The 17,763-nt window shown below is 35.7% G+C and overlaps 1 protein-coding gene across 1 annotated transcript; it reads right to left on the bottom strand.

Moving 5' to 3' along the window:
• Positions 1-4,523: 4,523 nt before the first annotated feature.
• On the bottom strand, positions 4,524-12,239 carry LOC106085308 (alsin homolog). Its single transcript, XM_013249514.2, has 8 exons — positions 11,347-12,239; positions 9,121-11,288; positions 7,857-7,993; positions 6,252-6,800; positions 5,705-6,196; positions 5,496-5,647; positions 5,253-5,428; positions 4,524-5,172 (listed from the first exon to the last, which is right to left on the bottom strand). The coding sequence occupies exons 1-8, from the start codon at positions 12,011-12,013 to the stop codon at positions 5,122-5,124; spliced, it is 4,392 nt and encodes a 1,463-aa protein (XP_013104968.1). The 5' UTR covers positions 12,014-12,239; the 3' UTR covers positions 4,524-5,121.
• Positions 12,240-17,763: the final 5,524 nt, after the last annotated feature.

Genomic DNA, 17,763 nt, shown 5'->3' with positions numbered 1-17,763 from the left:
TACTCTTTGTTAGAACACACATACCGAATTTAATACAGTCAGTTTTAATACCATTAACAACAAATCACATTTAACGGGATCAATCGTGACAGTCAAGCAGTGTATGTACCACAACAAGTTGATATTACACTGGCGCGCATTAGTTAAAAATCATTTACTTCTACCATAAACCGTTGTTTTAATTTTTTCGCAAAAGTGAACTAATTTGCTCTTTACTTTCGATGTTTATTTTATTCAAAGAACAATTTAAATGCATATTTCGCTTTTTTATAATATATTCACATATCTAATTCTTTTTGAACTTATAATTTTACTTATGTATCGAAATTCCCTTTTTTTAACTTTTTGTATTCACAAAAGCAAAAGCAACTGAACATTTTTGTAATTGCATATCATGTTAGCAAACATTTAACCATTCTAAACACTTTTCTCTTCGCACATTATTAGCATTATTCTGCCCAACACTCATTTTAACGAACCGAAGACGAACGTTATGCATTTGCCTATAATTTTTCAACATACATACACACGACGAACAATATTCACCACTACGCACAACACGACCAGCTCTCCTAACAGAGTTGACGAAATGCACGACTATAATTTAATTTTATTCTTCGTTTGAACAAAATGTAATGGCTGCATTGCCTTGCAAACTTCTAATTCAGTGCTTGGCATAGGCTAACATATATTTCTCCGTAACATTTTTGCCTACTAACCATTTACACACACTCAACACACTTTGACTTGCCTCTTGCTTTGGCACTTTTCACACCTTTCCTTACATTTCTTTTAAATTATTTGGCGTAACAAAAAATTAAAAACACAAATGCCATTACTTTTTTTATAATTGCTCATGTAAGCACTGAATCGATTTGTATTTAATTTAATAGTGGATATTTTTAATTTTTGTTATATATTTGTGTAACCCTTAAGTGAATTAACCAATTTACCGATGTCCCGTCGAAAAAATCTTGCGATCTAAAATATTCTGTGTTGTTCATGCGACGATCGCTCAACAAAAACTAAATCTGCTCTGACTCAAGCATATTCCTGAAAGTCCGAAATTTGCCCTAAGTACAATGAGTTGTAAAATAATTAATATCCTTTATTAAATTCAAATTGATTCAGTGCTTGGATGTAAATTATAAAACAAAATTTTAGAGGCATTTGTGTGTTTAGTTTTTTTTGTAATGCCACAATAATAATCTAAAAGAAAATTAAAAGTGCCAAAGCAAGTCAAAGTGTGTTGAGTGACATTTATTATATGAGTGTGTATTTTGTTGTAAATGGTAAGCAAGCAAAAATGTTACGGAAAAGTACCTATATGAGCCTATGCCAAGCGCTGAATTGAGAAAAAAATCCGTTATGCCGTTTCTTAGGCACTCATTGCAAGGAAGTCAATAAGTGGCCGCCGTTAGAAGTTTGCAAAGCCATCACATTTTGTTCAAATAAGAATAAAAACATATATAGTCGTGCATCTCGTCAACTCTGTCGGCAGAGCTGTTCGTGTTGTGTTTATGTGCACTGTGGTGGAATATCGTACATTGCGTGTGTGTGTATATTAAAAAAGTTGGCAAATGCATAACGTTTATCTTCGGTTCGTTGAAATGAGTATTGGGCAGAGTATTGCTGATAATGAGTGAAGAGAAAAATAGAAAGTGTTTAAAATGCTTGCGAAAATGATATGCAATTAATTATAAGTTCAAAAAGAATTAGGCATTATGTTAATATATTTAAAAATGCAAAATATGAATCAATTTAATGTGCATTCAAATTGTCCAACAAGTAAAGGGAAACCTGAGAAGTGCTAAATGATTTTAAACTAATGTGGGCCAGTGTAATATCAACTTGTTTCGATACATGGCTTTCAATGTTTGAATGTCGTGATTGATCCCGTTAAATATGCTTTGTTGTAAATGGAATTAAAACCCCTCTCTCTCACTCTTTGCTCTAACAAAGAGTGAGAGAGAGGGGGGTTTATAACGGCGATTCACAAGTAATGAGTGGATAAGACACGAACAAGTATGTCATTTAAACAGTGAATAAGGTGAGTAAAATTTTTTCTTGTAGCGTTGAAAAATGTGTAATGGGAAAGAGATTCATAAAAAATTTAAAAAAAAAATAAATAAAATAAATCTCTCGAAGAAATGAAAAGGAATGAAAGAGCATTAAATAAATTAAGATGAACGAAGAGAAGAAAATGTGATATGTGAATATATAGTAGGTATAACATAACGGTAAAGGAATGTTCAATGGTAGCATTTCTGGAAGGTGTTTTCAATAATGTAAAAGTGACGTCAATCATGAAGGAGTTGGAATTTCTGGGCATCAACCCTACCATAAGAAAGTTTATTAATAACTTACTTACTAAAAGATGCATTACGGCTAGCTTGGGATCTAAAAAGATGGGTCAGCAGAAGAACAACTCAAGGATGTGTACTGTCTCCTCTACTTTGGAATATATCCATTAACAATATATTATTGTCTCTGGAAGAAAAAGGTGTAAAAAACCACTTTTACACCGTATGCTGATGACGTGGCAATTGCGGTTAGGGGAAAGTTTCCCAGCACTCTAAAAGATATACTTAAGGAAGCTCTACGTGCAACAGGGCAAGAAAGGCAACTCTTGCCATATACACCGGCAAGAGAGCCTTTGGCTAAAGTTGAGGATTTAAACAGCCTGTCATGTCCTGGTTATATACCGCAGTTGTCAGACCTATAATGCAATATGGTGTTGTGGTTTGGTGGACGGCCTTTCAAATGTCCATCCAACGTTCAATACTCAGCCGTATTCAAAGCAAGGCTTGTCTGTTCATCACATTCGCACTGAGGCCGACACCATCTGATGCACCGAATTTAATGCTACACCTACTGCCTATGGGCTATTATGGCTAGACATATTGCTGCTACCACTGCTTTAAGGCTAAGGGAGCTTTATCTTTGGTCATGTGGCGGCTACGAACACTGTGTTATCCTTGATACAATGCCTGATGTTGCAGGTAGTGTGGATTACACATTGCCCGATCCGCTTTTTGATAAAAAGTATTGTACCATTTATTTAATGTAATGCTGTCTCTGCGACCACTACTCTGAGGCTAAAGTAGCCTCCTCTTTGCTTACACGGCAGCCACGGAGACTGTGTTATCCTTGATACAATGCCCGATGTTCTGTACCACTATTGTATTGTGTACTCTAAAAAACTAAGACTGGTAACATTGAGAAGGTTACCCGACCACTATAGTGTGTATCAAGCGAAGATCCTTGCAGTTAAAAAAAGTTGTGTAATTGCTAAGATATATAAAGTCATAATGATAGTTGGCATAAATATCTTTTCAGACAACCACACAGCTATTAAATTCCTGGAAAATGTATTTCTGAACTCAAAGTTCAAAATTCACCAGTTCTGGGTGCCGGGCCACAGAGATATCCCAGGTATTAGATATCCAGAGAATTGTAGTGCAGACGAGCTTGCGAGACAAGGAACTATCGTACTCTTACTTTGCTGTCGCGGAACAGAACGGACGTCTCACTTATTGTGTCCATCATAACGGGTCATTGTCTGATCGGAAAACATGTGAAGTGGTGGCAGTCATACCGGGGAGAAACACGGAAGAGGCACAGTCTAAGCAAACGCAGGTCATGATCTACTCGAGGAACTGGCTACAAGAACGCGTACTAGAGTTGGCAAAACTGAATTAGTTCTGCTAACCAGATGGAAACTCTCTCTAGAAATAGCCATATAAGTCGACAACGTAATCAGCACGACAAGGAAGGCGATAAATTACCTCGAAATTCGACTGGATTTCAAACTGACGTTCGGACCGTAAATAAAATTCTCTGCTTCAAAAGCGATCGGAGTCACGGCCCAACTGAGCAGTCTTATGGCGAACATAGGAGGGCAACTACCCAAAAAGGGGAAACTTTTACTGGAAGCTTGTAACAGAATACGGATGCGAGATCTGGGCAGATAGCCCCCATATCAGGCACAGGACGATGTACTAAGAGTGAAATTAGCGGTTAAGAGATCGATTTATATGGAAGAGCTATGTAAATAAGTTTATAAGCCGATTTTAAAACACGTACTGTGGATTTTAAAAGTCATAAGAAATTACTACGTGCAACATTTCAGCCAAATGGGTTAACGATTGCGGCTTCCAGGGGCTTAAGATGTCAAATCGAAAGATCGGTTTATATGGGAGCTAAGTCATGTTATAGACCGATTTGGATCATACTTAGTAAGGTTATTAGAAGTCGTAACTAACAACAACGTGCAAAATTTCTGGTAAATCAGACAAAAATGGAGGCTTGTAGGCGCTCAAGAAATCAAACCGAAGGACCACTGTAAATGGTTCTCGACAAATGGACGGGCGGACAATATCAAACGATCCATAAACCTAAGGTAAAATTTTATATATATATATATATATATATATATATATATATATATATATATATATATATATATATATATATTTATATATAAACCTCTCTTTAACCATCCCAACAAAATTCAAAATATATTTCTGCATCAATCATGTTTTATTATAAAAAAAAATCCAAATAAAAACAATAAACGAGTTACTTATTTACACCATGTCAAAAAGCTGGTGTAAGCAGCCAATTCTTTGGAACTGAAATGTGTAAAATTATATATATAACATAAATACATATCACCATAACAAATGCACAAGGGAGATATATATGAATTTCAAAAAGCTGTTTAAAATAAAAAAAAAAACTTATTTAAAATTTTAAATAAAAGTTAAGGTGTCTACAAGTGGTTAAAATTAAAAATTCTATAAAAATATGTTTTCCCCGTGAGGACATTTGAAAATTAATTTTACAACCCCTTATGCATTTTTCAAGTTGATATACTTTTAGACTAATATTCTTTTTTCTTTAGATTAAACCAATTTTAGTTTATAGTTGTAGTTACACACATACATATGTATATATGTTGTTACTTTGAAATATTATCTTGTATTTATTAATAAGGTGCCACTCAATCCCAAGGCAGCCGGTTGTACGTACCGGTTTTACCCGATGAAGTCCTTCATCGGCAAGGGCTGCCGCCTCAGTGTACAACACACTGCTACAACAACAACAACTAAGGTGCCACTAATTATTTTTCTCAAACAACGATTTATTTGTAAGATGTTCATACGATGCCTAAAGGTGGGGGAGAAAAAAATTGAAGTAGATATAGTTTCCATGCAGTGAACAGAATAAAAAAAATTAGTATAGCCTACCTTAAGAGTGGTCAAGCAATAACCTCGTATGCCGTTCATTTCGAATTGAAAATTTTGACTATCGGTCAAATCATCCAGTAATGCCAATTCGGCCCCTAAATGGTGAATTCCTGCCCGCAGCAATAAAACCAAAGTTAGAGGCATTATAAGATCGGCATTCAGGCTTCTTTGATTATCTGCAAAACAAAAAAGCAAACTCCAAGGGTTTGACTAAAGGTCTTCATATAAAAATCTAAAATATACCTCTGGAGATTTGCTGATACGCATGGGTTAATTGTTCCATACAGTTTTCTATCACAGTTAGCATTGCCATGGGACTGTATTTCTCCTTTAGTTCATTTAGCCTTTTTACAGCTTCAGCAAATTGAGGTGTCTTAATTACTGCCAATACATCACTAAATAAAAAAAAAATCATTAATCTTTGAAAAACTCTTTTTCATATTTACATTTACCTATCAAACTCCAAACGATCCACCAACATCTCATCCGTTAGCTTTTCGGCACGTATCAGATTTTGCCTGTATAATTCATCTTTTTCGCTATACTGATTAGCATACAGCACAAATAGCATTGAGTAAATGTTCTCAGATAATACTATGGGGTACAACAGTGTGATATGGGAGACAAACTCCCTTTGCTCGCCAATCATTGTATAATCTTCGGGTAAGGCAGGAAATAGACGACGGATAAATGTATACATGCGCTGGGATATTGATTCCCACTCGCGCATGGCCTGTTTGGCCAAAAGAGGTGTTGGTTTGATTTTCCAACAGCCATAAGAACGATAAAAAGCATAGGTAATGCGATCATTTAAATGTTTCAGTGGGTGGTAACGATAACGGAATGCATCCTTTAGATAGGCCTTAATGGCGACTAGATCCTCCTCGGTTAGTTCGGAAAATCCAAAGGGCGGTATCAATTCCATTTCAGCTTGCAATGAGATACTAAAAAAATGCCATCAGAATTATTTTTGTTGTAACATAAATTCTTTTATCTTACCAATCGTCCAACATATCACAATTACTCAAAGCACTATCATTAAAAGTATCAGTGGTGGTGCTGCAATTCTCCATAATGGCCATTAAACTAGGGAATGTAGAATTATTCTCGGTATCCTCGGCATTCAAACGCTTGAACTTGTTCCCAAATGTACTTAGCAAATCAAACTTATGGACCTCCCAACCATTTAACAGCATATCATCCGATTGGGAATGAGATTTATTGAGCTCTGTTTGTTGTTCACCAACAAACGAAGACGAATTTAAACTTAGCTTATCATTATCAAATGACGTTACACTCCAGTCTCTTCTGTAACTATTCGATGTTGATGGAGGTGTACCCGAGTTCATTATATCAAAATCAGGTTTTTTCTCATTTTCGATTTCATGTTGCTTCGTTATGAAAGATATAACACGATTCCAAAGGGCAAATGTTATAGCTTTCGAAATACTTGTTGCATGAGCTAGATCATCAAAAATTTCAATCTCGAAATCTTTAAATAAATTGGCCCATTTTTGAGAATTATTGACAATGTGGCTACCAAATGAGCTGTAAAATACACAGATTTGAGAAAAAAATATTTTTTATTGAAATTATTTAAAAAAAATGTTCTTCCTTTTCAAAAAAATGCTTTTGATAAGTATCGATAATACAAATAACAGTCGAATTCTTAATGGAAATTATTTTTAAAGTCTCAAACATATTTTTTATAAATATCGATAACACAAATTGCAGTCGATAACATAAATAATCTGTATTTTTGAAATAATTTATTTTAAAAATAAATTTTGTTTTCAAAACAAAGTCTCAGACATACTTTTGATGTATATCGATAACACCAATTACAGCAAAAAATATGAACATTCCACTAAGGAACAGGGGCAAACTTCTCACATATCAATGAGTGCGACTGCGATTCCAGTTTATGCTCAATGATAGGGGGCCTTCTTTTTATAGCCGAGTCCGAACGGCGTTCCGCAGTACGACACCTCTTTGGAGTGAAGTTTTACATGGCATAGTACCTCACAAATGTTACCAGCTTTAGGAGGGGAAAACCACCGCTGAAAATTTTTTCTGTTAGTCTCGCCAGGATTCGAATCCAGGCGTTCAGCGTCATAGGCGGACATGTTAACCTCTGCGCTATGGTGGCCTTTCGATAGTAGTTGAATCGATAGTACGGTCAATATAATGTAATGTTCGAAGATTATTTCATGCAAATGTTGATCGTGACTGCGTCTCAAATGGTCCACCCGCTTAATCCAATTTTGGCATATTCTTTCAAACATTTCGGCCAGTATCCCACGAATAATTGCTTTACTGTTTTCTCCGAGGCGTCAATTGAAGCGGGCTTGTTTGTATAGTCATGAGCTTTAACATAGTCCCACAAAAAATATTCTAAAGGTGTTTAATTGCACGATCTAGGCGGCCAATTCACCGGCCCCGAACAACGATTTACTGCGTTGTTGTAAACAACGCAGTAAATCGCTGTCATCAAAAAAAACGCGATAAATATCGCTTTCAGAAACATTCCATAGCGTTGGAGAACTTTTTTTATACACAAAAAGCGGAAAGAACAGAAAAGCAACACCATAATTTTTTACTTACCTTGGATATCTGGGAAATTGTACATTTATTTCCATAGATCCGGAGCTAATTTTCACATTTTCCCAAGTTCCAGTTAGCTGACCACTTAAAATATTTCCACTGACTGTATCTTCTCCATTTGTAAAAAGATTTGTTTCCTTAAAAAAGATAAGAATAAAATAATAAGTCAGTAAACTCTCTAAAATTCAACTTCAAATCAGCTGTTCCACATTCGCAATGATCATATTCTATTTTAATACTATCCAGTGCAAATCATTTGTTTTACACGTGTTTGCCGTGTTTTGTTCTAGTCCTATTCAGTTCTGGATAGAATTTCAGTGTAAAGTTGTATTATATAGTTATCGATATCGTGCATTAACAGATAATAATAAACGATTAGTCGGGATTTACCCTATAAAGTAAAAAAAGGCAATGCTTGTCGTGTTTTATTCTAGTCCTATCTAATCTAAGTCACATATTCTGGATAGAATTTCAGCGTAAAGTTTTGCTATACAGTTATTGATATCATACGATAAAAGATAATGATAACCACAAAGTCGTGCTTTGCACTGTATAAGAAAAAAGCAGTAGCTGTTTTTTATTTTATCACTATACAGTACAAATCAAGATTGATTTGTTATCGCGAGATATTGATAACAATCTAGTACAAATTTCCAATTGAATTCAATCCAATACATCTGGTTTGCACTGGATAAAACTAATACAAAACAAAAATTAACACTGAAAAGTTGTTCTTGTTTTCATCATCATGTCATGCGATAACAGCCGATAATGTATGTATTTTGCACAGAAAGTAAAAACAGTAGGTATATCTTTCCCAAAACGATAAAAAAAACACTAGTAGAGCACTTCTCAGTGGGTAAACATTGTTTTTGCAGTATTTGTTATACCAAGAACATATCCAAATAACAGCGATAGCAGCGGACAACACACTTATTTTGCATTGCATATTAGTAAAATTTTAAATAAGGTAAGAATATCTCACTCGTAACGATAAAAATCGTTCTTCAAGCAACTCTCAGGTAGTCAACTTTGTTTTAGCCTTACTTGTTATACGAATAACGTACCCAATTAAAGCGATAATCACCGATAACAACCCATATCTTTTACACTGTATACTAGTTATATAACATAAGGCAAGAGTATCGTACACGCAACTACAATAATTGCTCATAGCGCATCAAACAGGCATTAAATTCCGTTTTAGCCGACGTTGTAATACCAAGAACATACCTAATTTTATCATAGTGATCTTATTACTTACCATCGATTCTTCTTTGGGCATATAGTATTTGCCCAAACCGTTTGGCCCATTTAGTCCAGATTCGCCTTCATAGTAAAACTGATTAGGAAATATGACCACTGTTTTTCCCGTCAATTCATCATTTGCATAGAGACCCTCAAAATAATTTCCCATTGCGGTTATGCAGATGCCAGGGCCAACTTTCTTATTATCAGCAAACATACCAATGTGCTTGTCACCAGTTGCCAATCTATCCAGTACGCCATAGCCCCATTTGAGATTATCTCGAAAATCGCCCACATAGATATACTCGGGGGTTTGTAAATAGCCATGACCATTAAATTTACCGTCACGAAAATTGCCTTCGTATTTTTCCTTTTCACGCATTTGAAGAGTTCCATTTCCACAAAACTCTCCGTTTTTAAAGTGTCCCTTATAAACACCAACTTTGGGTAAGAACATCAAACCATATCCTTCAATGACTCCATGAATAACATCGCCGGAATAGAATTTTCCATTGGGATATTTCAATACACATTTGCCATGCATTACACCATTGGAGAAATTGCCCTTTACACTGGCTCCCGAATATTTGGAATGAATAGAGAAGGTGTATTGTATAGAACGTACCTCGGGAATCTTGGATTTTTCTGTTAGTTGTAAAATGCTTTTTATTGAGGACTCCAATTGATCATACCAAAGATCTTTGTCGTATTGATTTTTGGCCAATAAGGTGAATATCTTTTCAGGGGTTTTTATGGTAATGCCACAATCTCCTTCCTTCTTCAACCACATGGCGTCCAAGGGAAATGTGACTATGTGGTTTCCCACCTGACACAGGCAATCAGAAAAGAGAATAAAGAACGGGGTGCTTCTAAATGTGTGGGGCCCTATGGGCACAGTGGTGGAACTTAATATCACACGCCTTTCCTTTCGTTTGAAATGAATAATTTTGGAATTTTTCTGATTGCTTTGCCAAAAATCTCGAGTGTATTCAGCCAATTCCATGTCTTTGCGGTTAGAGCGTACAAATTCCAGCCAAGAAGTCAACTCCACATTATAATTGCCATGATTCTTTTGAATTGTCTCCAAAAGTTGGGTAACCAGCGGCAAAAACTGTAGAGGAGATTTGAACATTTTCAAAAATTCTTCCTTACTACCCTCGAATAAGGACGATGTGGATGATGTAGATGTTCTTTGTGTCTGCATGGAGGGACTTTGAGTTTGTTGAAACATTTTCTGCATTGCCGAGAAGCCATCAATGGAGTCCATATCACAAAAACTTTTTGCATAATTTTCAAAAATCTCTAAATACTCTCGGAAGTACACAACAATTAATAGTTGAGAATAATCATCATAATCTGAGCGATATAATTGTTCCAAAGAGTTTAGCATAGCCACCACTATGTACAGCACACTTTCCCATTGATCGCATATATGTTGCATATCCTTCAACAATACCTTTTGAGTTACTCTCTGGATGTATATAACGCTCTTGTGATAGCTTAGCATAGTTTTAGTTTGCGTCTGTAATAGATGGTGTACCATGCAGAACTCTCTTTTGAACTTTCTGCGATTGTATATTGTTAGGTTTGAACTCGCCAGCAGCAAGGGAAAAGATTGCTTTGACATATCCTTCATTTGTAGGGTAACAAAATCCTTCTCGTGGTGCAATAACAGTTTGGCGCCTTCGAAAAGTTCACCACGAGTATTCAATAGAACTGTTCTGTAATCGCCACAGCAGGCTTCCAGAATATTAACCTGATCTTCTTGCAGATTGCCATAGTTAACATTGAATTCTGTCGGACTACTCAACTCATAAACTTGAGATTTTGTTGTCAGCTGCTGCTGGGAATTAAGGCCCCAGTGGTAAAAGGTGCCATCAATAGTTCTTACCACAGTATGATCTCTGCCCGTAGCCAGGCTACAGACACCAATTTCTTTAAGTTTATCTAATGCCACTATGTTGTCACGTTTAATATGATCTCCCGTGCCCAGCAGGCCCTTATTTAGAGAGCCCATAGTGTAAATCTCGGTATTCAAAAGTGTTTGGCCGAGATTAAGTAAGCGTTGTATATTGTTTTCGGAGTTATTTGACAGAGATGAGTTCAAGGATGAAGAAGACAATTCAACACTATTTCGTTGTGGTGTATTGTTGGTTTCTGAGCAAATAAGATCTGGCAGTTCGCCTGGAAAAAGACACATTATATTAATAAAATTTTTAGCTTGTTAAGAAAATCTTCTTACCATATTCTCGAACTGTTAGTATTTCCTTTGGTATTTCTTTCTTTCTCCTCACCAGAAATACAAAAAAATTATCGCCCGCATTTAAGTCCACAATTTCCATGGGATTTTTAAAGCAACGAAGCAATATGGGCTGATGGCTGTCCACCGAAAAATGAACTCCACAATTGCCCAAAGCATAAATATCACATCTGTCAGACACAAAGATTGTGCCCGTTGCAGAGCAACACACACGTTTTATACAAACGCCTTCTTCAGACAACTCCAAAGGATCAAAAGTTATTGCCTGCCATTGTCTTTCATTGGAGACGACCAACTCCATATGTCGACTTTCATGCAAGACTTGTGTAACTACAGCACCATTCTCCAACACCAAGTAGACAGCACTCATTTCCCTACAATACTGAACATCTTGGACAGATCCCCGTATAAATTTAAGTCGTAGTTTCATTTGCCCTTGATCAAACCTGGCCTCGTACAACCAATTGTTGTTTAGCAACAAGAGAAAATACTGTGGCGTTATAGAACATATGCGACGAATTCCATTGGAAGGCATAGACGGTGGTGTCATGGTGGTTTTCGTATCATCATTCTCTCTCCAATCGATGGAGACACGAGAGCCTTTAAAAAATATAAAAAACGGTAGCTCCTCCATTTCACCTCCATCCATTGTTTCGTTTGTAGGATTTTTGGAATTTTATCTTTTATCTATCTTTGGAGTATTATCACATTATTTTTTCATTGGTATGGGTGGAGCAGTTTTGATTCACTTTATATCTTAAACAGTATCAATTATGATGGATCGACTAATGCACAAATAATTAGTTTTCGCAATCAGGAAAATTTGGTTTTGTTTTCTTTTTTTTCTTCTTTTGATTAATACTCAGCTGTTTAGTTAGTAGGTTTGTTCGTGATAATCAGTCAGCTGTTGATTAGTGCAAAAACCCCTCCCTGCTATAAACAAACTTTCGGTTCGTCAGAGCGTATGTATCGTATCGTAATGACTAATCAGGGTTTGTGTGAATTATCAGCTGATTCAGGGTAGAGAAATACGACGACAGGATTTCGGTATTCACAGAACTTAAAAATATATTAAAAAATATAATACTTCACAACGGAAGATGGGTTTATAGGTCAAAGATACTTTCACTGTGTAATCTTTCAGAAAAATAGGATAAGAATTGCGCCCTCTGGAGGGTAAAGAAGTAAAATCGGGAGATCGGTTATGTCGGACCTATATCAGGTTGTGAACGGACTTAGGCCATATTTCACACGTATGTTAAAGATCATAGAAAAAGTCACTTCAATTTTTCAGCCAAATCGGATAAAAATTACGCCCTCTAGAGAGTCGAGAAGTATTATTGGGAGACTGGTTTATATTAGAGCTATATATATATCAGGTTTAAAACCCATTAAAGCCATACTTGACACGTATGTTAGAGGGCTTAAGAGTATTCATTATGCAAAATTTCAGCAAATTTTCAAATTCAACTCAATTGTTCTTTATTTTCGTGCATCGTTATAAAAGGTTTAGATTTATAAAATTTACAAATTTTAGAATCATACAGCATGCTTTTTATTCAAACCGTCTGCGGGTTTGAGTTGTTATTATAATTTTTAATGATTTATTTCAAATAATCAGTAGTTAAACTCTTCTATTAGATCTCTTCAACATTTTAGTGCTTCTTCCAGGAATTTGTACAAGTTTAGCCAGCTAAAAACTTCCCCACCTTTTAGGATATTAATAATTTCATTTCGGGACAAAAATATTTTGTTGAAGTATCTAACGCGTATACTTTTAAGTATTGGTGTATATATATATATATATATATATATATATATATATATATATACATACATATATATATATATATATATATATATATATATATATATTGTATATATATATTTATGTACATATATATATATATATATATACACATTTCGAACCGAACACTGATTTTGGTAATAAAATTCAATGATTTGCAAGCGTTGCTCGTTAGTAAGTCTATTCATGATGAAATGTCAAAGCATACTGAGCATCTTTCTCTTTGACACCATGTCTGAAATCCCATGTGATCTGTCAAATACTAATGCATGAAAATCCTAACCTCAAAAAAATCACCCTTTATATATATATATATATATATATATATATATATATATATATATATATATATATATATATATATATATATATATATATATATATATATATATATATCTGTGTTCCGTAACTATGAATCGAAGGGCAAACAGCAAAAACATCTTTCATTTCGCCGTCAGGTTGATAGAAGGTTTAGAAATCAAATTTCTCCATGATGAATTTATTGATATTTTCCTAGCTTCTTTTCTTCAATAGGTGCTTAGTAAAAGATAATTTGGGTGTTTTTATAATTTCCCCATGCCCCATATGTCACAGTACAATTCTAACCAAACTATATGGGTATCATAAGAAAGGCATGGACTATTAGGTTAGGTAAGGCTATGAAGAAGCTAGGAAGTGCTCTGGTCATTGGCGCTATCTTTGTAACCACAAAGTAATAGAGAACATTCTAACAAATCTGAAGGAAAAGAGCTCAATCCAAAATATGTCAAAAACTGGCCGTATCCCTGGAGTCATCCCACGTGTGTGCGTCAAATTTCATTGAATTCGGAAATGCGCACATTTAATTACAGTTTTGTGTTGCTTAGACCACTGAAACATGAATCTGAAGCTCGTCTTTAAGCAAAGCTAAGTTGTCCCCATTCCCCAGGTGGAAATTTATCCCAACCATTCCAATGAAAGATAAAGAAGAGTACATAATAACTATGTCACCTCTTATGGGGTAGTAAATAATTTGAACCTCCCCAACCAGGGCAGTATGGGTATCAAATTCAAGGTGGTCTGTGATCTGGCATCGCAGAGGCCGCCAACCAACAATCCAAGGTCGCGCTTCCTCATCTCAATGACAATTGACATCGGCCCGCCTTAGCCCGATCCTCCAGCCTGATCAAATCTTCGCATTCGCCATAGTAGGGTGTTTAGCCTTTCCCCAAGGAAAGGGTGGTCAGCCTTTCTCTAAGAAGAGTGGCTGGCTTTCCCCAAGAAAAGCGTGGCTAGACCTTCCCTAAAGAAAGTGTGTTTTTAATACCATTTCCCTAGGTAAGTGTTAAAACTACAGTATTCGTCAAGAAAAGAGCACTTTAAATACCCTTCCTTAAGGAAAGATAATTTTTAATATCCTTTTCCTAAGAACTTTTAATATGCTTTCCATAAAGGACACTTTTACTACCGTTTCTCTAAGGAAATGTCACGTTTAGTACATTTTCTTTAAGGGAAGGACACTTTTAACATCCTTTGTCCAAGGAAAGGGTAGTTTTCTCATAAGAAAATGACTGTTTTTACCCTATTTCCCAAAGGTTAGGGTATTTTTTAGACTCCATCCCAAAGCGAAGAGTCGTTTAAACCCATTCCCTTTTTCCAAAGGAAAGGTTACTTTTCATAACCTATATAAAGCAAAGTGTAGTTGTCATATCCTTTCGCAAAGGGAAGAGTCGTTTAAACCCATTCCCTTTTTCCAAAGGAAAGGGTAGTTTTTATAACCTTTATAAAGCAAAGGGTAGTTGTTATATCCTTTCCCAAAGGTAAGATTATTCTAAGACCCATTCCCAAAGAAAAGAGTAGGTAAAATTCTTTTCTTAAGAAAAGGGTAGTAGTCTCGTTTCCGAAGGTACAAGTATTACTTTTACCCTTTTAAAAAGAAAAGGGTAGTATTTATACCCTTTTCAATAGGAAAGGGTAGTATTGATACCCTTTTCAAAAGGAACGTTTTTTGTAAACCGTTTTCGAAGATAAGGGAATTTATACTCTTTTCAAAGAAGTTTGCAGTATTTATTTATTTATACCCTGTTCAAAGATAAGGGTAGTAGTTCAAAAGAAAAAAGTTGTATTTATACCCTTTTCAAAAGAAAAGGGTAGTATTTATAGGTATTTATTTATTCGCATTATGTAATTCGGAGCCACATGACTCTGATTTGAACAAATTACATTGAAAGGGTAGTATTTATATTCTTTTTCAAAAAAGGTGGTATTTGCTTCCTTTTCGAAAGAAAAGGAAATCGTAGTTTTATACCCTTTTCCAGAGGAAAGGGTAGTTTCATAATCTTTTCCAAAATGTTTTCCAAAGAAATGGATACTTTTCGTACTCTTTGAAAAAAGAAAAGGCCAGTTTTCAAAAACTATCAGAAAGGAAAGGGTAGTTTTCATAGCATTTTCCAAAGAAAGTTCTACTATTCATCACTTTTCCCAAAGAAAGTGTAATTTTCCCCACTTTTCCCAGGGAAACTGTTGTTTTCATCACCCACAAGAAAGGGTAGTTTTCATACCTTTTCCCACAGGAAATGGTAGTTTTTATACCTTATCCCAAGGGAAAGGGTAGTTTTAATACCTTTTCCCACAGGAAATGTTTTTTTTTCATTCATTTTCCCAAGGAAAAGGGTAATTTTCGTACATTTTCCAAAGAATGGGTAGTTTTCATACCATTTCCCAAAGTAAGGGGTTGCTTCAAATCTTTTGCCACATCAAATGGTTGTTTTCATACCTTTTCCCACAGAAAATGGTAGTTTTCACTACTATTCCCGCAGAAAAGCGTAGTTCAAGTACCCTTTCCCTTTAACCTTTCGAATTGCGGTTCGGAGTTGGGGCAAACTCCTACTAAAGCGCAGTTTAATTTCATTTTCCCTTTTACCTTTCGGATTGCGGTTCGAAGTTGGGGCAATCATGCTCAACTCCAACTCAGTTCATTCCACGAAACACACGACCTTGGTCTAGAGAGCAACACTGCCCCATCACCTTGCACCTTCTTGATCATTCTAAAGAAAAAACGCAGCTGCCAGAGCCTGATAGCATACTAGGTGAGAACCTGTGGAAACAGCCATAATCATCCAGTGTACAATCCCTGGTCTAAGCTCCCAACTCCTTCCTATCGAGTTGTCACAGAAACTTTCTTCGACGTTCCTTCTCCAGTTAAGTTTCTGGTCAAGATACACTTCAAGGCACTTTCATTTGTAACAATAAAGACACAATTATAAATATCTTTCTTGAATAAATAATAACCTAATACGACTTTTATTTCTCCCACTGACTTAATCATAATTATATTTTCCTTTTCGAAACTCCTTCTTGGCTATCTCAGCCAATGAAGTATATTCCACATGTTGTTTCTTGTGCGCCCTGAGACCAGCATCTTGAGCGAATGCCTTTCCACAAACACCACACTTATATCTTTTAATATCCGAATGAATTTGTTGATGCCTAAGTAAATGCTTTTTGGCGGTAAAGCCTTTGCCGCAAACATTGCACAAAATATCGCGTATATTAAGATGAGCCTTGACATGAGCATTTAATGCATGCAGATGATTAAAGCCATACTTGCAGATGTGACACTCGTATCTAAAGCGCTTCTCGTGTCGCCTTATATGGTTGTCATAGCCGTGACGTGAACGAAAACTGGCTCCACATATTTCACACAAATAAGGTTCTTCGCCAGTATGCTCGCGCACATGCCAGTCCAATTCTGCACGAAATGGATATCCCTTGCCGCACACATCACAGTGGTAGTTATTTATTCTCAAATGGCGTTTCGCATGCACAATATACTTAACTAACTTATTAAAGCGCATTTCACATAGAGCACATTTAAAGGGCACCGTTTTAGTATGTTCCCCCAAGTGTATGTGATACGTTTCATATTTCTGTATGATCTCTTGGCAATGTGGGCATTTAAAGGGCCCTTGGCTATCGCTGAGAAACGATAACTCTTCGTAATACTTTGAGGATGGCACGAATTCTTTGTTTTCCATTTCACATTTCAATTGTTGTTCCTTATCGATGGAATAGATGCGATTTATGTAATCAATCCGTCGCTGCATATCATGAATGTTTATGTCAATGTTATGTTTCTCTTTCAGTTCTTGTATAATAGGTTTTAAAGCCTCCAGTTTTTTGGGTTTAACAACAAAGCCAATATTGGTGACTTGCCAGAGAACTTCACAATTTTTATAGTATTCAATTATTATGGGGATATGAGATTCCTCCAAGGAATTCTGGAATAAAACTAAAATTAAAAAAATGTATTTTTTGGGGCTTTTGGTGCTATACTCACCAAGCGTCTGTACTTTTTCTTTTGATACTGCAAAGTTATAAAAACAAAATTATCATATATGCAAAAATTAACGTAAATGTTAAAATCGAAACAAAATAATGAAATCCAAACCGCAAAAAATGTGTATCGAATTTTATAAGAGAAGATTTTAAGCTGTAAAGGAGGGCTTTTATTAGTAAGGCCAAAGCCAGAAGGGCGCCACAGGACTGTTTGAGTTAAAACAAAGCAAGAACGAGCTGAAAAAGGCGCAAAAACAAATTCTAAAGCTCCGCGG

Source organism: Stomoxys calcitrans, chromosome 4, assembly GCF_963082655.1.
Source record: "Stomoxys calcitrans chromosome 4, idStoCalc2.1, whole genome shotgun sequence".
In the NCBI taxonomy this organism is placed as follows: Eukaryota; Metazoa; Arthropoda; class Insecta; order Diptera; family Muscidae; genus Stomoxys; species Stomoxys calcitrans.
The sequence above is the reverse complement of the archived record's forward strand: the minus strand, read 5'-3'. Positions and strand labels throughout refer to the sequence as shown.